At 35.9% G+C, this 25827-nt stretch overlaps 1 protein-coding gene across 5 annotated transcripts in view; it reads right to left on the bottom strand.

The window, feature by feature from the left end:
* The window catches only part of PRR16 (proline rich 16), a 219343-nt gene that overhangs the window by 113403 nt on the left and 80113 nt on the right, over positions 1 to 25827 (bottom strand). For 3 of the 5 annotated variants that reach the window (XR_004983028.2, XR_006739810.1, XM_045571871.1), the window contains exon 2: positions 7160 to 7242. The exons of 1 other annotated variant lie outside the window; for it this stretch is intronic. Coding sequence is in view for 1 of the 4 variants with exons in the window: in XM_045571871.1 (XP_045427827.1) it covers positions 7160 to 7242 (83 nt within the window). In the remaining 3 variants the exon portion in view is untranslated. Of the gene's footprint in view, positions 1 to 7153; positions 7245 to 25827 lie in introns of those variants that run through there. One more of the 5 variants, XR_006739811.1, reaches the window with a different exon arrangement.

The raw sequence follows: 25827 nt of genomic DNA, 5'->3' as shown, positions 1-25827 counted from the left end.
ATACAATACACAATCAAGCAGAAACACCAGATGGCTTTATATGGAGGGCAGAAATACCAATTTTCTTGCCTGGTCATTTATCCCACAGAAACTGGCTGAGAAAGAATCTTTACTAACTCTTTGTTTCAAGACAGAACACCACTGCATTCAGAGACAAGTAGTAGAATTAGATTTCTATCAACCAATGAACACTTACTCTTTTTGTTATTACATCCTCTGAACCTGAGACTAGCCACATAGCAGGAGAAAAGTAATAGAAAATAAAGAGAAAAGGCAATGATAGCTTCTCCAGCTCAATTTATTTATTTAACAAATATAAATTGTATATTATATGCCAGGAATTGTTCTTATCCAAAAGTAACAACTCATTTAATCTTCATAACAATCCTATCAAATCCAAATCCTAGTATTTATTTATTACCTCCAATTTCAGATGAGATAACTGGGGCCCAGATAGGTTGAGTAATTTGGCCAGTGTCACACAGCTAGTAAGTACAGATTTCCAAACCAGGCAACCTAGTTCCAGTGTTTATTTTGCACCTCTATGTTTTGCAACCTCTTTTACTAGAAGAAACACCTGACAGAAGTAGGAAATATTCTCAGGCAAGAAAAGTAGAAGCATTACCAGTTTGTTCTATACACAGACTAATTTTCTTTAATTGTACTACTTGATTAACTTTAAGCCACAAGAATAAGCTTCTTTCAAGGATGAGCAAAATGAAGAAGGTGAAATTATAACCTACTTTCAGTTCCATCTTAAATGTCCTTATCCAATTTCTATAAATTTAGCACTAAACAAGGTTTTTCAAGTTTATGATAAGATTCTTCATATGTCCAAATCTGACTATAAGAAAGGATCCCTAACCTAAACATAAGAACATTGTCTTTCTTAACAATCATCCTTTCACTACCTGTGAACTGAGAAAATAGACCCTCTATGGAAAACACAAATCCCAACTGTGGAAAGTATTGCACAATTTATGTTCTTCCTGAAAGACCATGGTGCATATTAACATTTTGAAACCTTTTAATTACACAAACATTTAAATATACACTTTTAAGATTTAAAGCCTACAGATAAATTAAATGTAGTTCTACATTAATGTTTTAAAGGCTCTGGAAAGTTCTGATGTATAGGCATCTGACTAAAACTCTTTTTAATGTAGTTTTTCTCAAAATATTAAAACAATGTTTCTGTTGAAGAAGAAGGAGAACAAGAATTGGCTTTTCTCCTATATAACAACTATTTACCTGCACTGGAAAACACTGCTCTAGAGGTGTTTAACAAATTAATGCAGTTATGTCTTAATCTTCTGATGAAACCTTCTTTTAATACAATTTCTGAGGCCTGTCATGGGCAAGAGGACAGTTAATAAGATATAATCACATGGGTAAGTGTAAAGATAATATTAAAGTAATGTTCACTAACATTACTTGGCATTTATCATGCTCCAGACATTAAGAGTTCTACATAGATTATCTCATTCAATGCTCAAAATAACCCCTAAAGGCAAGTATTTATTATTAATTGTCATTTTGCAAAAGAAGAGTAATGTGCACAGGGTATACACTTAATAAGAGGTTTAAAGCTGTGTTTCAAATTCAGGCATTCTAAATCCAAATCCATATTCCAATAATCACAGCACTGCCCAGCATGTGCCAACAATCATATCACGCGCATATGCAGAATCCTCAGGAATAAATTAGAAAGTAGATAATTATTAAAACTACGAAGGAAAATCTAGGAATGGTAGATGTGATCTGTTCACCATAGTCTCTTTATGTTAACTCTTGATATAATACTTTTGCGATTATAAAACCTCTCCACTAATATATGTCTGTTTTTCTCTTTACTAAGAAGTGTGATGACTGGAACTTTTTCTTCTTCTCTATCCTAAAATAACTCCAGTGACAGCACATTTTCAAATGGTAGTATATTCTGTAAACAGCTGAAAATAATAAAATATATCTGCAGTCAAAGCACTATTTCATATTATCCTTCATTTTTCCATGGAAGAATTATTCATACATTGATTCCTAATCCCAAGATATAAAATGTGTTTGTAAGTGAACAGTGCACATTTTTGTATTGTTTTCTCCCTGCTGCAAACTTTTCAAAGTGCATTAAGGATCTGAAAATCAAATTCTATTTTGACATATAGCCTTTTAAAAAGCAAAAAAAGAAACAAGGCAAAAAAAAAAAAAGCACTAGATTTACATCCTGCAAACAGTTGCTAACATATGGAATTTCAACTTCTAAAAAATGTGCACTTTCCATGCTTTGTTCTCTCTAAACAATACCAAAGCAGTGAATAAGACCTTTCTTCAGATATCTGTAGCTTCTTTATCCTTTGATAATCTCCTTAGAGTATCTGAAGATAGAAAAAGGACAAATTGACCTGTAGAGTCTTTTGCCTTCACTCTAAACATACTTACTGTGCTGTTACTTTTCTAGATGCTGAAGGCTTGGTAATGAAAAGGAGAGATGAGGCCCATATCCTGAAGGAACTTGTATTTGACATGGAGGAAACACGATCAAGAAGGAAGAAAACAAACACTTAAGGTATCACAGAGTCGCATGTGTCCTGAAGAAAACTACAGATAAGTCCCTGAGAGACAGTGGTCCATCAAGAGATGAAGTGTGTGAGTGGGAGTGAAAGAGACACATGCAGACAACTAAGTCTCAGGCTAGGTGTGAGCAAAAGCACTTCACTTCTGAAAAGGTAGTATATGAACTGAGACTTAATAATAGAAGGATCCAGCCCTGTGTATACTAAGTGCAAAGGCCCAGAAGCAGAGTGGGAAGCTGGGGCCCAAGACTGATAGGAGTTAAGTTCTGGGGTTAGAAGAGTTCACAGCGATTGATCAGAAGGTAGCTAGCCAAGGTAAGGAGGCAGAAGGAGCTCTAGAGGCAATGAAGAGTCATAAAAGTTTTCCAAGTGTGATGATGCTGGTTCTTTTATATTTTAAAAAATCCTGCTTTTGCTGCTCTGAGTAGTAAAATGGACTACAGGGGGCCAAGGGAGGAAGCAGCATCTATTCAGGAATTTGTGTAAACACAGTCTAATGATACAATGAGGATAGCTAAAGCAGGTGCAGTCAAGTCAGAAGAAAAAAAAAAAGGATTCAGGATACCTTCTGGATGGATGTTTAACAAAAATTTTTGAAGGATTGAACATGAGGAATGAGTAAAAGGAAGGAAGCAAGAATGATACCAAGTGTTGTCCCAGAAAACTGGTTAGATGATGGAGTGACATTGAAGAAACTAAACAAGAAAGAGAGTTGTGGACCCGGGTATATATTCCTAATTTTGACATAATTAGTTTGAGATGCATATTACATATCCAATGAAGACAATGACTGGATTCATGGAGAAGTCAGGGAGAGTTAAATTTGTGAGTAACTCACATATTCATGGTATATAAAGCTACAGAACTAGATAAGATCAGCACAAATGGGGAATGAGGTAGAGAAAGTGGAGAGGCTGAGGGGGTAAGGGAATGAGGCAGGAATGGGGAGAAAAGAAGAGAGAGAGACAGACAGAGAGAGAGAGAGAGAAAGCACCCAGAAACATTTATAGGTTGAGAAATCAAGGGGATTAAGCAAAAAGCACTAAGGAGGAGTGGCCAGTGAAGTAGAGGGAAAATGCAAATTTTGCTGTTTTATGCACCTTGACAGATAACACTCTCACAATAACCAAAATGTAGTGCTGCCTGGCATTTTTTTACCTACATCATTACTAGTATAGTCTGTTCATTGACTTAAACCATAAAACTAGTTGCTAGCTGATTGAGGTTGGATGTAAACAATAATTCTCTAAAACAATTTGTACCATGTTTTGATTGAACAACAAAATCAAGGAAGGCCATCTCCTAAGCACACCTTCTTGCAGGTTATCGACCACTGCATACATCTGTGTAGAATCACAACATAACAAGCCATGAAACTGATCTTCCTGTTTCACCGTTGCAACCACTGGCTTGCTGTTGCTATGCTCCATAAGTCTTCCCTGTTATCATATCCGACATTATGCTTTATGATAAATACATCTGAGATAAATTTCCGTCACTGTTTTATTGTGGCATTATACAATCTTGCAAAGTTCTGATATATATATTTCTCATATTTTCATTTTATTTCACTAACTAAAACAGCAGACTTTGCCATGGCTTTGCAACTTGTTGTATATTCCTTCTTCAAAATTCTGATGACTATTAATCAATACTTATTTCAGTTTCTGAGCCACATTAATTTTAGCTTCTCTCTATGTCACTATTCATCGTGATTTCATAAACTAAACTTATTATTTTGCATCTTGTGTGATTTACCTCGAACTACCCAGTCTTGTTTATTTTCGTCATCTTCTAATAGATGCTGAACATATTAGGGGAAGAGCTGTGACTTACTAATTTTTACATTCCTTATTTCTAGCAGAGTGCTAGTACAAAGTGCATGGTCAACAGATGTTGAGTGAATGAATGAAGTAATCTACTAAAGTGATTCAAAGTGTCCTTTTTCAGTTTGACAAAAATGATAAAGATATCAAAGGACTGCTTTATTATATTCTAAATTGGACACTTAGGAGAAATGTTCCTGTTGCTGAGATTCTTAAGTCCCCCGAATGTTCTTTTCTCCTTTTCATTTCAATTTGTAATTTTCGTCATTATGCTAGTATAATAACAAACCATTCTGAATGAAAACTGCTATTCAATTGCCCTATGAATTTTTTTCTGTCCTTAGGAACTAGCAATATGGTTAAACTCAATAGTAATATTAAATGTTGTAAAAAGACATTGAAGATCTGATACTATTTTTACTGGTTAATTTAATTACTATTTAAACAGTGAATTCACCTTTTTAAATCAACCAAACTCAGTTGAAACAGTTAAATATTAGACCTAAATTTTTTTTCTAGAAAAAATTATAAATGAGTTTGAGAGTTTCAGTCATTGTCTAATGAATAGACCAGAAATCTGAAGGGTGCAGAATACTTAACTGGAGGAAAGATACTGTCTGTTTGTAGACTATCAAGATTTTTTTCCAGGGGAAATGCTAAGGCTACAGGGCTCTGCCTTTTCTGTAAAAGTCATATCAAACAGAATACATGGAAATTAGGTCCTGCATTCTCTGGAATTAAGTCGGCTAAAGGTCTTAGGATCTCAGATCGAATAGGGACTTGCAAAATAATAACAAGCAAATTAATATGTGAGCTAGGATTTGAATCTGAGAAATATTAGTTTCTGGTCTCACATGATCTTCACCACATAATTTATATTGGATACATCATAGCTTGCTTCATGGTCAATACACACAATATAAAAAGAAAGGAAAATTTAGAAAATAATTCTATGTATTTATTCATGGGCCTTACCTATGAATATAGAGATTTTTTAACCTCTTGATGCTGACTTAGTCAACAACTTATCCTTACTTTCCTCTCAGTATATTTTTCCATTTACATAATGCTCTAGCTTCTATTTTATTTACTGTTAAAATAGAATTTTATTAAGAATCATGGATGGAACTGGAGAGCATTATGCTAAGTGAAATGAGCCACTTGGAGAAAGATAAATATCACATGATCTCACTCATATGTGGGATATAATGATCAACATCATTTGATGAATAAGAATAGATCCAGAGACAAATGGCAGGGGAGGGGTGTTAGAGAGCAGCCAAAGAACTTGTATGCATGCATATTAGCATAACCAATGGACACAGACACTGGAGTGGAAAGGGCTTGCCTGGGTGGGAATGGCTAGGGTGGTGAGGGACAGGGGTCAAGGGGAAAAGGAGACAAATGTAAAACTTTAGACAATAAATATATAAATAGAGGATAAATGTAGCTAAATTCCAAATAACATTCTCTTCTTGAGTTACAATTAGGTCGTATTAAAATGAAGATTTAATTCATAGCTCCTAACAAACTATTAAAAAACAGTATAATTGCTACAATTCCTTAACTTGAAATTGTTTACTAATTACATTATTGAATTCACTGTATGATAATATTGAAAGTTTATCTCTACTGCAAAGAATAATACCATTTAGCAGAATTCATTTTAAACAGAATATCTCCAGAGGCAGGACATAAAGATACAACTAAATAAAGAAAAATAGCACTTGTAAACGTGTCACTATATTCCAATATTTGACATTATCCAGACATAATTTTTTAGGTATAATAAATTCACTCTTCAGATTAAATAGTTTACTTATCATGGTATTGTACAGATTTCACCTAGATGTGGAAAATGTAGTATCCATGTTTAAAACAACTAATTTCTAGAGTCCTATATCTATAGAAGTGTTGAAATTAAATTACAGCTCCAGAAGCATAAGTGCTTAATGAGAAACAAAGCTACGTTCTTTCATATATGGAAAAATACTGGGACCAGTGAACACTTATTGGCAGCCTTTCATGGTGGGAAATAGAAAATTGCAACAAAAGAACACTGTTGACCTTGACTGTACATGTTTTCACTTCACTAGGAATTCCCAGCTATTAAAGGTGATGATCCTTCTTATGGTCACATATGTTGTAGCCAAGACTATCCTGAATTATGAATGAGTTCTATGTACCACAAAGCAGTATTTAAGAAAAACTGATCATTAACTCAATATTTAACTTTAAACAAACATATTTTATGCATTTTTATTGTTTTTTAATGGCCAAATTTATTAGTTTCTTATAGTCAATATAAATAAAGAGAAATTATCAAAATGTAAACTGGTTTTATTCATAGAAAACATGTATATTCATGAATTCATTAATACTGGCACCTTGGAAGTAAAATCCTGCCATTTGAAAAAACACCATATATGCTTCTTAAAATATTTTTTGAGTCTTAGAAACAAAGAAAACATTGCTGAATTTCATTGAGGTTATTAAACATATTTTCCTCTATGAAAAAGACAGACTGAAAATATGACAAGTTATATGTGATCACAAATTATATGGTGTGATTGACTGTTAATCATGTTACTTGTGGTCATTATTTAATAACTTTAATACTCAAAGAGTTCTAATTGTTAATAGAAAATTGTGTATGTATTTTGAGCAACAAATGATATACTGGACTCCCATGGTTCTTAGAAATGCTGATGTGTGATGCCCACAGTCCTGCAAACATCATGTTAAGATGGGGCTGACCTTCTTGGCATTTCCTGGTGTCCTGTTGTCACTGTCTGCCTGTGTCCCTGTTTCATCATGTGGGGAGGTGGGAGTAGGTTATGGAGCTTCTGTTAAAAAAATTAGAGAACTTTTAAAAATGCTGTATTTGCTTTAGACTTTCCAAAACACACTGAACTAGACAGGTACAGGAACTTACGAATGGGGGTGGGACATTAGTCAGTATGACGGAATAGGCTGCTGATGGAGAGGAACACATGAGTGGAAGAGGAGTTAATATATGAACCACGTACGTCGGGGGCAGGCATGTTGAGAACTACAAACTGTGAATGAAAACTTAAGAACTGAAGTACAAATCAGTCAATCAACCAAGTCTTCAAGAATTTCTCTGAGAACCTGTTCTTTCTGAGAAAAGAATGCTAAAGCAAATCACTGGAAACTTTCCTGACATTAACACTTACTCATTAATCAATACTGTTTCAGTATTGCTGCCCAGTGATCATTAACAGACAAATGAGCACACCGGCTTTAGGGACAATAGTCCGGAAGGGAAGAGCAGTCAACCATGTCACAAAAGTGGATAGAAATGCCCTCAGTAAAGTGGTGGTGTAGAATAGCCTCTTGAAATGAGAGAGGTATCTTCAAATATATAAAGGGATGCCTGGCCTCAGGAAACCTAAGCTTATTGTATGAGGTGCTAATGGGCTGAGCCAACCTCAGAGAAACATACCCTAGGTCTTGTGAACCAAAGACTAGCCCTAACTGAGCAGCAGAATTGGTTACAGCAGAGCCTAAGTGATCTCTTGGTACTGATACTGTCAGAACTCTAAGTGCCAGAGGGCAGTGAGTACAGAACCTCTGAGCCCAATGGGGTCGAGGTTGCTGCATCCAATTCAGAGATGCTAGATGGTTGCTCCCCAAATGTGCAACCCCTCACTCTTGCCTTAAGCCTTTGGTGACATTTTCCCCAGACTCTGCAATGACCGAGATTTTTAAAAACTAGGTATTAATAAAAAGACAGGAGTTTAAGTCATTTAGTTTTCACAACCATTCCCTCACGGTTATATCACTATGCTGTCAGTACTAAGAATACTCAGATGACTGAGAAAGACATCTTCAAGGAGCTCCAAAAGTGCCAGCCTGAGCAGGGGCTGAGGAAGGGTACAATTTCCTCTGCTCCCATGGCTTCCCATGCTGTTCCTAATTTTCTCCATCAACAATAACCCTGATTATTTAGTAGAGGAAAAGCAAAATTGTACATATAAATAAGCTCAAGGTGTTTAATTTCATTATGCACCCAGTCATAATGAATGCTCATTCATCAAATACTCACTGAGCACCAATTACATGCCAGGAGCTCTTCTAGTTTTAGGGAATAAAACACCAAGAATCCCTGCCCACGCTTTTATTACAGACATGTGCATCATGGGAAACATTTTCATTAATAATGAATGGTAAAGTCTGAATGCAAAACCATGATTTTAAAAATGTTCCAATGAATAGCATTATGCAGGCACTATTTAATTGTTATCCAGTATTAAAAATTTTATGGTTCAAACACTTAACAAAGTGAACAGGCAAAAAATAAGGTGAGCAATCAAAGTACCCAACCACATTTCACATTAGATCTACATTAAATACTCTTAGCGGTATTGGCAAAAAATCTGAGATTCATAAAGTTATACTGTTAGAATGGAAAAGCAAAGAAATGGTAAAAAAAAAAAATTATGTTATCTGTATTAATACTTCTGGTGAAATATGCATACCTCTGTTCTTTCCTCCCCCTAAAAAAATATTTGCCCAAAAAGCCATTAAAAAAGAGCCATAAGGATTTAAGAAAGGAAATAAAGATTTTTCTGTTAACATTACTATATTATTCTTCATGCCAAGACACTGAGAAAGGAGCAGAAGTGCTGGCTTTGTGACACACAACAAGGTATTTACTTCCCTATTGCCTCTCTTTCCTTGTCTCTGAAAGGGAGGTTTAAAAAAAAAAAAATCATACTAACTTCACAGGGCTAACGTGAGAATTAAATGAGCTAATACATGGGAAAGATTTAACACGCTTTAAAGCACTTAAGTGTTTGCTATCATTCCGGTTACTAAACTGAAGAGCAGTGCAGTAACAATGCATGTCAAAACCTTCACTGTAGAGATTCTCATCGGACCCACAATAAAGGATTCTGAACCCAGCACCTATACACTGTCCTCACTCTCAGTGTCACATGGTCTCCAGGCAGCACAGCAGCAGATCACACTGCTCTAGCTGGTGGCTACACTTCCCTCCTCACAGCGGAGTGAAAATGCCAGATTCTAAGTGTGCCTCCAGAACCCCCCAGCTTCGTAATTGCCGCCACTTTTTTTTTTTCTTTCCATTTTGACAGTATAGATTCTGTTCTGCTGTTTGGCAGAGATTGCCTGGCTTTGCACAGTGGAAAAAGCTATTACCAAGCCACTCCAGCCAAAACTTGTGATCTTATTCAGCAACAGGACTTCTCTGCCAAGAACAAGCTGAACAACTCCTTCCTTCATTCCCCTCATGTGTATCACACACAGTCTCAGACGCGGCTAAACCCAAAGTGGAAAGGGTTTGAAAATTAGCTGGGAAATGTTTGAAGCAAATCATTAACCCCTGTTTCAAGTATCCAGAGTATTCCTGCCCTGAATGTCAGAAGGAAAATGTCTAAACTTTATACTTGGAAGCAGCCATGGGGGAAAAGACAGAAGATGACCTGAATCTCATAGAGGAGAGAGTACCAAACCTGAACTCTTGACAAATGCACATTCATATTTTGGCCTTTGCAGAATTAATCAATGCCCACAATCTGTTTTGATAATCCCACCCAGTTGGGATAATCCCATAGTTGTCCTGACAACTATGAGATGCAAAAGAAGAAGAGGAAGAAAAAAAAGCCCCTGATATAAGCACAGATTTTGAATAGGTTTTTGAGGAATCCTGGGTTTTACCTTGAGCTTGCTACATTATCATGTTTCCCTGTGGTCAGCAACATACATCTCTAAAACATGTCACATGCACAGGGTCACAATCTAATTCTGGAGAAAAACATGTCTCTATATTAAGCCATCAGATTTACTTAGGAATCAAACATACACCCAGAACCCCACAAGTTACAAATATTCATCAATTGAATCCACAGGTGAGAAAGGGCTTTGCTAAGGAAAGCTCCATTCAAATTCTAATCAGTATCCAACTGGCTGCACTTAACGTTTCTTCAGGGAAGTGATAACCTCTTATTCATCTTTATAACACCACTATCTGAGAATCAAAGGAGATTTCTTTATTGGCTAAAGAAAAAAAAAACTTAATTAAAGCACAGCTCTCAGGCTAAGCAGCAGAGGGCTGGCTATCAGACTCAGTCCAGATTTCTTAAATGAATCACGTGTCAGGGTATAAAGAAATAAATTGTAGGGTTAGTGTAATTTTCAGGGACGGTAAACTAAATGATGTCTTACGGTTTTAAAGAAAAGTGTTTATCAAGTATCAGCATACTATTATGCTGAGTACACAAAGAACCCCAGAAAAGCCTACCACATCAATACATTTTAAAAACTAGATTTCATTATATAATGGACTGGACCTATAAAACAATCATATGAATGAAATCAAACACTCAAATTTTGAGTTATACTTTAGTTATTTTGTCCCAAATGAAAGGTAAAATAGATTATCTAAATAGCTTTCCTATAAATTACTAATCCTCACCTGAGGATATTTTTTCATTGAGTTTTATTTTTATTTTTTATTTATTTATTTAATTAATTAATTTATTTATTCATTTAGGGAGAGTGAAAGAGAGAAGGAAAGACAGAGAGAAACACTGATGTGAGAGAAACACATAGATTGGATGCCTCCTTCATGCAGCCAGACCAGAGCCTGGGCGGGGAGGAGCCTGCAGCCAAGGTACATGCCCGTGGCCAGAATCAAACCCAGGACCTTTCTGTCCACAGGCCAATGCTCTGTCCACTGAGCCTAACCAGCTAGGGCTTGTAAATTATTTGGAAACATGTTTGGGATATTTAAATCATAAATTTTAGTAATATGCTTACAGGATTCTTGGAAAAAATACAAAGTCTGACCTTTCATAAGACAATTTAAGATTAAAAATTTATACTCCAAGAAAGAAAGAAAATAGAAAAGGAGAAATTTACACTTCGAATTTTGAACTAATTTCAACGCATGTGCTACCAAACAATTATAAAATCTGACCATAAAATGTAGTATTTCTCATTTAGAAAATACTAAAAGTAAGCATTCCATGATATTTAAGACACAAGCAGTTAAACAACAAAATGTGATCTTTGTTTTAAAATTACTAGTTTTGCTTCACTCTATTTATACTGGGGCAACATGCATATATCCAAGCTTCATGTATAAATTCATGTGTAAACAACAGACTTACGGTATATGCTTTTTATTTTTTGCTGAACTGCTAACTGGATGTTTTACCCATAATCTTCACAAAGTACACCCAATGCTCACATGTTTATCCATTAAAAATTTGTTTCAGAAAATAGTAGAGTTAGAGTGACTTCTTAACTAATCTATCTCTGCAGTAAAACAAAAATGCGAGTTTTCAGGATCAAAATATGATCCTAATACCTGAGCGCTCAATTTCAACAAATATCTGCACTAATACTCAAACTGGAAAGGACTCCAAGATTTTTTAGAATATTAGATACACACTTCACCAAGTAATTCAATAAAAAGAACTGCAGCTATTAGCATTTTAGGACGCAAAATAGCTTGTTTATATAAAGAATAAAATCCAATAGTAAATATGTATTAACGTTTTGTTAGTTCTAAAGTATAAACAATAGTTTATAGCTAAAAAATTCATATCGACACATCAGACATTCATGGTTTAAATAAAGGGAGAGTACAGCTTTAAAATAGAATACTTTGAGGCTGTTGAATTTTGAACTTTTGTAGTGCAAGGGAAGTTATTCAACTAGAACTGATAAACAGAAGGACAACTATGGTGAAAACCTCCGTCTCTCCCCCCACCACGCTCCAAATCTGTCCATTACATGGTTAGAAACTGCTTTTGTATTTGCCTTTGAAGCATAGTTGTTCAAAGGGCTAACATGAGCCTGTGATACGCGCCACACACATCTGGGATTGGAATGTAGCAGAACTGCCTGAAGATAAATGTCCTCATTTTTAGAATTTGTGCAAAGAAAAGGATGGGCCTCAGAACCAAAAAAACCAGCTGCTCATTTAGAAATCTAAGTTCAATGCAAAAATATAATTCTTGGACTGAGGTAACAGTGGTAACAGAATCCAAACTACTAGCTTTTTGAAGTTTAAACTATTCTCTAGGAAAATGGGAAAATGGGAAAGACAATAGAGTAGAGATTTCTAGATAATAAATATGATTTTTTTTTTTTACTATTTCGATCTTAATTGCAAAAATAATATATACATCCACATTACTCAAATATATCTTATTATAAATAAAGCATTTTTTTAAAAAATATTAGAGTAACTCAGATTTTACCTAGGAGGAAAAATGGAATAACAGTATAAGATATACTTGGCTTTGAACACATTTTCATAGATGTATTTCTGTATTTTAAACTTGAAACTTTTCATTGTCTAAAGCTTGAATAATTGGCTCATCATTACTACTATATCTGTTTAGAGAATAATCTGCCAAAGATCCACAAATAATTTGAAAAAAGAAGCCCAAATTGGTATAACTCAAAGAATATTCTTTCTCATGGAAGAGAAGCAAATAATTTTTAGAATTTATGGAATTCCTAGGATTATTAGTCACCTCTCTTTTAACTATAAGATGTTTCAAGGATTGGCTGAAACCGGTTTGGCTCAGTGGATAGAGCGTGGGCCTGCAGACTGGAAAGTCCCAGGTTCGATTCTGGTCAAGGGCATGTACCTTGGTTGCAGGCACATCCCCAGTAGGGGGTATGTAAGAGGCAGCTGATCGAGGATTCTCTCTCATTGATGTTTCTAACTCTCTATTCCTCTCTCTTCCTCTCTGTAAAAAAATCAATAAAATATATTTTAAAAAATAAATAAATAAAAAAAGATGTTTCAAGGATTAATTTTCTTCACAGCATACTGAGTTCTGCAGGAGAGATTCTATTTTTTACATACCTTTATAATTACAGAAGAAGTATAATGGGAAGGAAGATCTGTTCTCTTTCCAAAAATCCATCAGAAATATGACCCATTTTGTTTTCTATGGGTCAAACATACCATAGAACTAAGGATCATGGCAAGAATTAAGAGATGAAATAGCATCTAGAGGTTTAGAAAGGCTTAATAATGATCATAATATACTTTATAAAGAAATGCAATTTTATAATTAAAAAAAGGTTAGTAAAATTTGGCCTTATAGAAATAATCCTATAATTAATAGATGAAAATACTTTTATTCAGAATAATATATCATTAATTAGTATTCTAGTTGTTCTGAATACTAAAGTGCCTAAAATTTGGCCCATTAAGCAGTAAACAATTTCACCTTAAATGCATGTCTACATTTTTTTGCTTGTTTGTTTGTTTGTTTTGCTTTGTTTTTCACATTAGCTGAATAGCTTTGCATTAACTGCTTTTCACTTCTACCTTCTGTATTGAATAGTAATGTAATTAGCCTAAATTCTGAATATTAGTACTGGCTTCAATCTTCCTCAGTAGGAAGGGCTTAAAGGCAGAAATACAGTTACAAAAGTGGGCCAGAGAACTAATTAAAAAAAACCAAAGAACCCCATCTAGCATATTAAGTACAGCATTTTTATTTAAAGCACGAGGGCCCCAGTGCACAAGTTCCTGCACCTTGAAAGGAACTCTGGGCCTAAAGGCTGCAGTAGGCACAGGGGCGGGTCTCAGCCCATCCTCTGCACCCCTGCCCAGCCCAGGGGACAGGGAGATGAAGGCATGTGACAGGGCTTAGGGTAGACTGGGGGAAGGTCAATGGGGGGGGGGGGGGAAGGATATATATGTACTATATATACTACTATATCTAATACTTTAAACAATAAAAAAAAAATTTAAAATGCTTTTGGGCATGATTTAAAAAAGACAGAGACAATCTCCCTTGATATGAGTTGGAAAATGGGAAAGCACCTGTAGGAAATTGCTACTTATGTGAAGTGACTTTGAAAGAAAGACTGACCATGAAGGTGACAGCAGACTGTGAGGCAGAGTCAGGGTCCTTACCAGAGCATCAGAACCCTAGCACAGCTCTCACAAACAGCTGAATGTCCCAAACTAAAATTCCTATGTAGGATGAGGAAAATCCCGAAGCGAAATAGTCATCTCCAGAGTGAAAACAATGAGAACAATTTGTTTTTAGCTCCTTCCTTTCAGTGCTAACGAGATAAAAATGATCACATTTCACATTATACCACTGCATGTGGGGCATAGTATGTGAAAAAAACAAACAGAAGTACTTTTCACTCCTCATTTTAAGGTGAAAAGAGATACTCTATCTTTAAAAAGTGATAAACCAAGATATACATTTCACAATTGGATACATGAAGGAAGTTGTTATAAATCATGGTGGCATTTTACTGATTCAAATACCTTCTTGAAGCAATTGAAGGAAGCACCGCCATTTACAAGTATAATGAGGCAGTTATAAAAGAGAATGTACTAATGGTTAACATTTCTCACTCAAATCTGATAGGATAAAAGGCTCTTTCTTTCCAATTAGGTCCTCAAATTATTTCCTACATTTTGAAAACTATTTAACACAGCTTTCAATGTTTGTTTGGCTAAATACTGAAAGACAACAATAAATAGGTTAAGGAGGTGGTATGGTTACCACCCCCTTAACCTATTTTTTAATAAAACCATCAGATGGTGGTTCATGACTTTTATGTTATAAATGAAAAAATTAAACATGATAAAAGTTATAAGAGGTTATATAAAATATAAGATAAAAGGGTAATATGATAAAAGGGTAATATGCAAATAGACTGAATGGTGCAGGAGCTGGCCCCTGGTGGTCAGTGCACTCCCACAGGAGGAGTGCTGCTCAGCCAGAAGCTGGGTTCATGGCTGGCAAGCACAGCGGCACTGGCAGGAGCCTCTCCTCTCCTGTCAACGCTAAGGCCTAAGCCATCAGTTGGACATCCTTGAGGGCTCCTGGACTATGAGAGAGCACAGACCTGGCTGAGGGATCCCTCCAAGTGCATGAATTTCATGCATCAGTCCTCTAGGATATAATAAGAAAAAAATACAGCTAGCTTATTAAATCAATGAAAAAAATCCTCCATTTTGTTAAATTGAATTTATTGGGGAATGTTGCAGATATATATAATAAAGAGGTAATATGCAAATTGACCATCACTCCAACATACAAGGTGGCCACCCCATGTGGTCAAAGATGGCTGCCCCCATGTGGACACAAGTGGCCATCACAAGATGGCCACCATAAGATGGCCAGTAGGGGAGGGCAGTTAGGGGCGACCGAGCTGGCAGAGGAGGGCAGTTAGGGGCAATTGGGCTGGCAGGGGAGCAGTTAGTCATTGATCAGGCTTGCAGAGGAATGGTTATAAGGGTGATAAGGCTGGCAGGCAGAAACAGTTAGGGGAAATTTGACAGGCAGGTAGGCAAGTGGTTGGGAGCCAGCAGTCCTGGATTGTGAGAGGGATGTTCGACTGTCTGTTTAGGCCCGATCCCAATGGAATCCGGCCTAAACAGGCAGTCGGTCAGACATCCCTTGTGGGGTTCCAGATTGAAGAGGGTGCAGGCTGGGCTGAGGGACACCCCCCCTCATATATATATATATATATATATATATATATATATATATACACACACACACACACACATATATATATACACACACACACATATATGTGTGTGTGTGTGTGTGTATATATATATATATATACACACACACACACACACATATATATGTGTGTGTGTGTGTGTATATATATGTGTGTGTGTGTATACAATTCTATAACACATCATCTCTATATTGTATTGTGTGTTTACCATTCCAAGTCAAGTTTCCTTCCATACCACCCAAAGCAATCTATAGATTTAACGCAATTCCTATCAGGATTCCAATGGCGTATTTCACAGAACTAAAATAAATATTCCAAAAATTTACAGGAAACGACAAAGAGATCCCAAATAGCCACGGCAATTTGGAGAAAGAAGAACAAAGTGAGAAGACTCAGGTTACCTGATATCAAACTACACTACAAGGCCATAGTCATCAAAACAGCATGATTCTGGTGTAAATACAGACATATAGATCAATGGAACAGAATAGAAAGCCCAGAAAACAACCCAGAACATTATAGTTAGTTAATATTTGATAAAGGAGGCAAAACATATTGTACAATGTGGCAAAGATAGCCTATTCAATAAATAGTGTTGGGAAAATTGGACAAATACTTGCAAAAAATGAAACTAGACCACCTTCTGACAACATTCACAAGAATAAACGCAAAATTATTAAATTATTACATGTTAGCCTCAAAACTATAAAAATCCTAGAAGAAAAATCTAGGCAGTAAAATCTCAGACATTTCTCATAGCAATATTTTCCCTAATATATCGCCTCAGGTAAGGGAAACAAAAGAAAGGGAATCTTCCTTTTAAAGAAATGTATATTTTTTTCATGTTGATTTAGGTATAATTGATAAAGTTTTAATACTTAAAGTAAAAAACATGATAATTTGATATACATATACATAATGAAAACATGATAATTTGATATACATATACTAATGAGCTCATTAACAACTGTCATCTCACACATTTACCTTCGTGTGTGTGTGTGTGTGTGTGTGTGTGTGTGTGTGTGAGAGAGAGAGAGAGAGAGAGAGAGAGAGAGAGAGAGAGAGAGAGAGAGAAAGGGAGAGAGAGAGCACATTTAAGTTCTCTCTTTACAAATACCAATTATATAATAAGTGTTAACAAAATTAGTCACCATTTTATACATTAGATTCGATCCTGAGAACTTCTTCACCCTATAACTGAAAGTTTGTATCTTTTTAAAAAAATTACTTTTATTGTTGAAAGTATTGCAGATATCCTTTTTGCCCCCATTGACCCCTCCTCCCCAGCCCTGTCCCTCCCAGGCCTTCACCTCACTGTCCTCTGTGTTCATGGGCTATGTATTTATGCATATAAGTACCTCAGTTAATCTCTTTTCCCCCTCCCCCACCTCCATTTTCCCTCTGTGTTCCTCAGTCTGTTCCTTTTATCAGCTTGTCTCTGTTTCCTCCACATCCTGCCCCTGCCAGCCACCAGGCAACTCTCTGTACCTGTGATTCTGAAAATTCTTTTAGATCCCACATATAATACCTGATAGTGTTTCTCTGTCTCTTTCTGTGGCTTATTTCTCTAACCACAGTACCATCCGGTTCATCCATGTTATCACAAATGACAGGAGTTCTTTTTTTAAGACTGAATAATCTTCCTCTGAATGTGTGTGTATTACACATTTCCTTTTTTCATTAATCTGTCTCCAGATACTTATCAAATTAACCAAATAAAATTCATTTTCACTCTTTATAATGTATAGATAAATTATAATGCATAGAGAGTTCTAAGGACACTGTGACACTGAGGCATATTTTCAGTTTCTTAAAGATCATTCTGGGGCTACCTTAATTTATAAAAACATTTATATTTTCTTTTAAATACAATGAGTATGACAGGTGAAAGAAGAGGAATATATAAAAACACATACATATTCTCTGCTAATCAAGGACTGACTATAAAAACGTACAATACTATCATTGAATTGGTATTGGAATAGTTTTAAATAGTCTTAGATTTTATACATATTCTTAGTTTTACTTATAGTAATAATTCTGATACTTTATTGAATGCTTATTATGAGCTAGGCTCTTGAATTCATAGTCAAGGTTTCATTCTACCTTCACCAAACCATTTTACATTTTTTCCTTCTCTATTTTACAATCACAGAAACTAGAACTTGGGGAGGCCACACATTTGGAAGAAGCCATATAATGATATGAAACTGGACATGTCTGTCTTCAAAGTCCCCCAATAACAGTTCAAATCTCAATTTCAGATGCTAAGAATTCTAGATGTATTAGCTACACTTCAAAAGTTTTAGCTATTTTGAAAACAGTAACATCCTCTAAGTCATTAAGATTAAATCAGTCATTGTAGAAAGAGCACAAAGTATTAGCAATAATTAGAATAAGTATAAAATAAAATATTTATGAAAAAAATTCCTACTGACAAAATATTTTGAAACACAGGAAGACCAAAACTGGATGAGGCAAACCCTTTCAAAGTTCTCACTATGTCTCAGTAAGACAAGGCAAGTGTACAAATAACTTGAGAACACCAGAGAACTGGATGGTGCAGCAAGAATAGGCACAAATTGCCAGGGGCATTCAGAGATAGAAGAAGAGTGAAAAGGAAAGAATCAAAAGTCTCAGCAGGTACTTAAAGAATCAAGTTGGGGAGAGATTGAAAAATGAGGTCCTGTTAAGGTAATAGAGTATTTGATACTGTCACTTATATTTGTTTATTTTCTGTTGAGATGGAAACATTCTTACAGCCAAGTGTTTTCTAGAAAACATGTTTTAGATATGGAACAAAAACACTAGCTGAAATGATCATGGGAGTACCAGCATCCTATATAATAAAAGTGTAATATGCAAATCGACCAAGTGGCAGAACAACCAGTCGGTCACAGGGGTGTGGGGCGGCAAACAGGCAGCACCACGCCAGCCAAGGCATGTGCCAACAGGCAGAGGGAGGGAATGGTGATGGGGGGTGGCAACCAGTGGTGGTGGAGGTGTAATGATAGGGGGCAGCACCATCCCCTGATTGGCCTGTCCAGTCACCTCCCACAGAGGGAGGCTGGGCAGCAACATCAGGGTGCTGGGAGCAGTGCAGTCCCCTGATCCCCTGTCTTCACCTACTGCAGAGGGAGGTGAGGCAGCATAGTGGCAGGGTGATGGGGCGGCAGTGCCATCCCTGATTGGCTGGCCCTGGTCGTCTCCAGTAGGACATCCCCTGAGGACCTCCGGACTGTGAGAGGACACAGGCCCAGCTGAGGGATCACCCCCACCACCACTGACAGCAAGAATTTTCGTGCACCAGGCCTCAAGTATTTTAACAATGAGTTAAAGGGTAGATATATTAAGCATTCTTAATAATAAAATAATAATAAAGAGAGCATGAGGAAACTTTTGGTGGCGATGGATATGCTAATGATATAGATTATGCACAAATATATACAGATCTTTAAACTTGTCAAGTTGTATACATTTAATATGGAACAGCTTTTTGTATGTCAATCAGATCTCAATAAAGTATTTAAAAATAGTAGTGAAAGATACCATGTAAGAAATCAGATATGAGTCTATGAATCATAGAAATGCTTTGAGTAGATAAGGAAGGTAATTACTATCATACATATTAGGGAAAACCATTTTCAGTTCTAAGTTACCTTCTTGGAAGGAAAATTCAGAACCCAATCCCTTTTGACTTGTGGCCTTTTAGCTAGTTAGTCTAAGGATCACTGCCTTAAACTCTAGCCTCAGATTAAGCCTGTGGGAAGTGGCAATAGAGTTTGTATTGTGTTGGACATTCCTATACTTTGAAAATGTATGGATACTATCCTTGGGCTGGGTTAGGTGACATCAAATATTAGTGGATTCTGGTAAGGAGAACATAGGTAGACGTGTTCTAGTTAAATGGAGTGGGAACTGCAGGGTGTGAAAGTGGGAGGCAATAAGGAACACTAAAAGTTAGGCATATTCAGAAGTTAATTGGAGTCTACATTTTTTCTAAAAGCAGAATATAGATTTTGGAAAGTGTTATTAAATTAAATAGTAAAGAGCCTTAAAAATAAGGCTAATGAACTTAATTTTTATCCTTTATCAAAACAAAAACTTACTCAGTGAATCTTTATAATGACCCTATAAAACAGATTTTATTATTATCCTTATTTCACAGAAGATAAAATGAAAGCCCAGAGAGGCTAAGTAATTTAAAGTCACATTGCTAGGAAGTGGTAGAGATAAGATTATAATCCAGGAAGTTCACTGAAATGTTTTTGTCTAGAAAATAACATTATTAGAACTAGTATTTAGTATGAATAACTTAAGGATCTTATGTTAAATACTGAGAGATGAAAGACTTGATTGTACTATTATTATTATTATTATTATTATTATTATTATTTATCTTTACCTAAGGATATGTTTATTGATTTTTAGTGAGAGCGGGAGAAACACACACACACACACACACACACACACACACACACACACAGGAGAGAGAAAGAACATTGATCAGTTGTCTCCCATACATACCCTGACTGGGGATGGAATCCACAACCTAGGTATGTTTCATGACTGGAAACAGAATCCACACAACCTTTTGTTATATGAGAATAACTTCCAAACAAGCCACCCAGCCAGAGCTGTTCTGTTCTATTATTCAAAAAGAATAAATAAGGGAGAACAATGAGTATCTGAATCCCAGGTTAAGAGTTCATTGTCAGAATTTGTACAATACTATAATTTAATGATGAATTACTAGAATTCACAATAAAAAGCTATCCTCCTAGCCAGTTTTGATCAGTGGATAGAGCATCAGCCTAGGGACTGATGGGTCGAGGGTTCGATTTCAGACAAGGGCATATGCCCAGGTTGCATCATTGATGTTTCTATCTCTCTCTCCCTTCCTTTCTGCAATCAATTAAAAAAAAAAATTTAGAAAACAACTAAACGTAGGCATATTAACTTACAAATACTACTTCAGAAAATTTCTTCATATCACTTTTGAAACAAAGAAAACCCAATGCTTTTCACTCCCTATATAGACTTATTTATGAATTATGTATTGAACCAAAGTATTTTTTTGGAGATGGAAATATTTTACAGTCTATGAATTCATATACGTGCTCTGCATAATGTTCTTCAATATTAAGATAATTTTGCACACATCAATATAAAATATTTTTATATTTTCCCTATCTAAGTGTGAACTCCAAGATGACAGGGAATTGAAAGATCTCAAAACTAAAAGTAAAGGTAACAAGGACCTGAAATCTATATGCTTAACTTGAAACACTATCTTGAAGTGTTGAGTAATATAACTGAAATTCTTTTTTTAAAAATATTTTATTGATTTTTTTACAGAGAGAAAGAGAGAGGGATAGAGAGTTAGAAACATTGATGAAAGAGAATCATCGATCAGCTGCCTCTTGCAAACCTCCCACTGAGGATGTGCCCACAACCAAGGTACATGCCCTTGACTGGAATCAAACCTGGGACCTTTCAGTCCGCCGGCCGATGCTCTATCCACTGAGCCAATCAGGTTTTGGCAGCTGAAATTCTTAATGGAATGGAAATATTAAAGAAGTCAAACAAAAAGTAAGCTTTCTTTTTAAACAAAAAGAAAACCCTGCCTTTCATCCTCTTAAGTCAGCAAAATTTTCTTACACTACAATGCAGTGATGTGTGCTGCATGTCTATTGACTTAAAATTTAAATAGTAAAACATTAGGCCCACTTCAATAAGAAAATATATATCCATCAAGCACAGCAGAGAAATTGACATATCTGTCTTGTTCTTATTCAACATTTCAAGTCCATTGATTTTTAAACTGTTTGAACAATTGAACTTGTCATTTCCGATGGGGAATGGGCAAATGCACTGCTATTTTATTTTTGAGAATACTTTTGAGAGACAGAACAACAGCTGGGCCAATCTAATGAGGAAGAAAGGCCAGGGGCTTGGATTCTCATAGGATATCTTTGAGCCCCATTCTGCTCTGATCACAGTGGAAATGGCCTTGTGTCTCTTTGCCCTACTTTCTGCACACCACACCACCCATATCAGGGGATCACAGGGAAGGTTAAATAAGATAAGCATGCAAGGAGCTTCCAGAGGACCTCCCAAATAGAAGGCTCTTAATAAACAGAGATGTGTACTATTTTGGAAGACCTTAATTTTAAACATGTGATTTAAAGTCACAAGTCAGAATTACTTACTTTTGGTTGTGCAAATTGATAGATTTTGATTATGTAATATTCACAACTCATCCAAAATACACTTTACTTCATTTTAAAATACAGATAATCTACCCTGTGCCTATGGAAAATAAATTGCTTGAGCATCAAATTAGATACTGCATATAGAACAGAAAAGCAATATAAATGTAGTATAACTAATTCCAAATAACAGTCATAAAATACTTTTTAAAATTTAAGAATAAGAGTAAGAAAAATGTTAGCAATTAACTTTTCCCTCTATTAATCATCTGTGATATCCTTTCACTTTCATGGGCCAATTTATTATCCTACAATTAACTAGAATTATATAGCTACTTCATGACCTCTAAGATTATTTCTGGTCCTTAAATTTTATAATTTAGACACCCTCCTATAAAAATCGCTTACCCAGAGTCTAATCAGAACTCAAGGAAGGGAAGGCCTTGTATCTATCTGGTTTAGGTAACGTCGCTCAATAATAAACTCTCTATGTCCTGGATGCTACAATACTTCCCTCGAAAACCTCAACTCCTATCACAGCCCACTTTATTCTATAATTTACATTAGTCCCCGGTGGCATTGAGTTTCTATTTTTTCCCCATGTTTTCCCCTCAGCCTTGAAGACTCCCCTTTCATTTATTGTTCAGCAGGGCACCTCCCACCTGCCCATGAAATGGTTTATTTGCATGTCTTTTCCTCTTGGTAGATACATTACTGAACAGAAGGGGCCATGCTCATCTCTGAATGTTCATCATAGCACAGTGCTTAACCCACAGCAGATATTTAACATGTATGGAATTGAACCAGTAAAGAAAATCAGGACAATCTTTGAATCTCCCAACAGATCCCTGCACTATTTGGTACAAATCTTGGGTCAAATGCCTAAACAATTACAGCCGCTGCTGTTGGTGAGTCTAAGGACCCTCCCTGACACTGGGCAACAGTCAGCACCCAGCACTTACGAGGTAGTTTTCATTTGAACAACAAATAACATCATTCTAAAGCATCTACCAACCTCCAGAGTTGTATTTGTGCCAGGCAACTAATTTTAGCCTTGGCAGCTCAACATGCCCAAATCTCATGAGATTTACAAACAATTGTAATGCCACTCTGGACAGTTAGTTCATCTTTGACACAACTGTTTTATTTTTAGATGATTTCAGTCATGTTCCAGGAATAAAATTTCCAGTTTCTCCAGTGGAAATACTTACAAAAAATGCACAGCTAAAAGAAACAAAATAAAGTCCCCCCTTGTGAGATGGCCTAACACCTGCCATGCTTAACAAAATAACTCCAGGAGCTCCCTGAGACAAATGTGACTCTCTGCTTTCTGCCTGGTCGCCAGGCCGTAGCAATTTTCAGAACCCTCAGATGGAATGGCAGATTGTATTTTTAAAGAATGATAATATAGTAACACACACACACATACACACACACAGAATGCACCCATTCTTGCACATGTCTATTAACATGTAATGGCAATGCTCCACAGAAATCTATGTTCCCCACCCTATTAACCTTGGTGGCCCCTTGTAACTTCCTTGATCAATAACATGTAAAGGAAGGAGTGCTTCCTGACATCTGAAGCTGGGTGATAAAAAGCAGAATGACCTCCGATTGGCTCACCCTCTAATTTGAGACACTTGCTCTTGGAACCCAGCCGTGTTGTGAGGAATGCAGGCTATATGAAGAGGCCCCGTGTTGGCACACCAACCAAACTCTTATGGCTGCCCCCCACCAACCAAATCTGTGAGTGAATGAGACTATAGGTAATTCTGACCTCCAACATTCATGTCTTCCAGTTGAGACCCATAGAAACCATAAGAGAAAATAGGTAATTATTGCTAAGCCACCAAGTTTTAGGATGATGTTATGCAGCAATCAATCATAATATATTTGGCAGGTTGCCTAGCATTACAAATATCAATTTACAACTAGATTTAAGGCATCTGATACTTCTCATACTCCTCAGTCAAAATTTTTTTTTATTGACAGAGTATATGGAACTAACCAGTCTGAACTTCATATTCCTATATCAAATATTGGCATTATAAAAGAATTAGGAAATTCATTCAGAAAGTAATGCTAAAAATTCATAACTGTTTATCTAAAGTCTCCAGATTGTAATTTTTTAAACCTTCCACATTTCCTTATCTGTGTTTTCAACTATATTTCTCCAACAAATTTTGAAGAACATAGTATTGATTATTGTTTTAGATGCATTTCTTTTTTGTTTTTAATAAATGTGAATTATCTTTGGCAGAAAATACACAATACTATAATCCCTATTATTCCCTATTGCCTCACAAGTAAATCTTTACCTATTTATTTTAATTGATCTATATAAAGCACTTGCTTCCATTCAATTTATTTGACTGATGAAAATACTCCTCCAACACACTTTGTTCACTTGGTTTCCTCTCTTATAACTCTCTTCCCACCTCTCCTCAAACCTATGGCCCACACTGCAAAGTTACCCACCACCAAACACATCCACAGATATTCTACAAAGTCTCAAATCACTCCAACCTTCTACATAACATATTCCTGAAGCCAAAATAAGTCCATTCTTCTCTTGATTATTTACCTTTCATATATGTTTCAGTTTCCCACCTGTAAAATGTGGATGATAATTGCACATAGCTTTTAAGGTTGCTATGAGAATTGAAAATATAAGTGCCTAGAAAGTCAAAGTATACCCATAATTATTTTTATATTTACATGTTCTCTTCACAGCTGTATTCCAGCCATTTTTTAGCAGGATTTGCCTCACCTTGTGTCCAACCAATTACTTAATACTCATTGTACATGACTATCTGCAGATGGAGAAGGAGGTCAGGACATCAAACCATTAAGTTATTTATTGATATATAACATCCTCAAATTCAAGGGACACCTACAATTTAAAATGTAGTCATTAAACTATAAAAATAATCCTTTCCCAATATCTCATCTTTTTATTAATTTTGATAAAATGCATGCACATTTAGGAAGCCAAATTATGATAGTAGAACTAGAACAAGAAATTATTTTAGAAACTAGAACTTAATCTACAGGATAGAAGTTCAGTAAACAGTCTCTTTCCCAAGAAAACTGAAGCCATTTCTCTTAATTTAAAGAGGTAGAAGGCAAAATAATAATAATAATGATGATAATAATAATAATAATAATAATAATAAAATAACAAAGATTTGGCAATCTCTCTGTATTCAAAGGGACAGAGGTCAACAGATGATTTTGACAACCAGATCAGGCTTGACATGTATATTTGAGTCATATGATGATGAAAGCTTAAGTAATCTGGAGGTGTGCTAAGGAATGATACAAAATACAGTGGTTTGAACTCAGTGTTCACTTTGTGAAAAAGTGAGTGTTCTTTTTTATGTTTGTTCTTCCATGTTGCACTAACTTGTGTTAAATAGATTGTAAAAGTTCCAGGAAGCAGCCCTGGTTGGAGCATTGGCCTGAGCATTGAGTGGTCTCAGGTTTGATTTCCAGTCAAAGGCATGTAGCTGGGTTGCAGGTTCGATCCCGATCCGCAGCTCTGGTCTGGGCACATGCACAAGGCAACCAATTGATACATCTCTCTCACGTGGATGTTTGATCTTTCTCTCCCTCTCTCCCCTCCCTTCCTCTCCCTCTCTTAAAAAAAAAAAAAAAAAAAAAAAAAAAAAAAAAAGGCCATGGAAAAAGGATCCT

The sequence above is a fragment of the Pipistrellus kuhlii genome, unplaced genomic scaffold, assembly GCF_014108245.1.
Source record: "Pipistrellus kuhlii isolate mPipKuh1 unplaced genomic scaffold, mPipKuh1.p scaffold_m20_p_4, whole genome shotgun sequence".
Lineage (NCBI taxonomy): Eukaryota > Metazoa > Chordata > Mammalia > Chiroptera > Vespertilionidae > Pipistrellus > Pipistrellus kuhlii.
The sequence above is the reverse complement of the archived record's forward strand: the minus strand, read 5'-3'. Positions and strand labels throughout refer to the sequence as shown.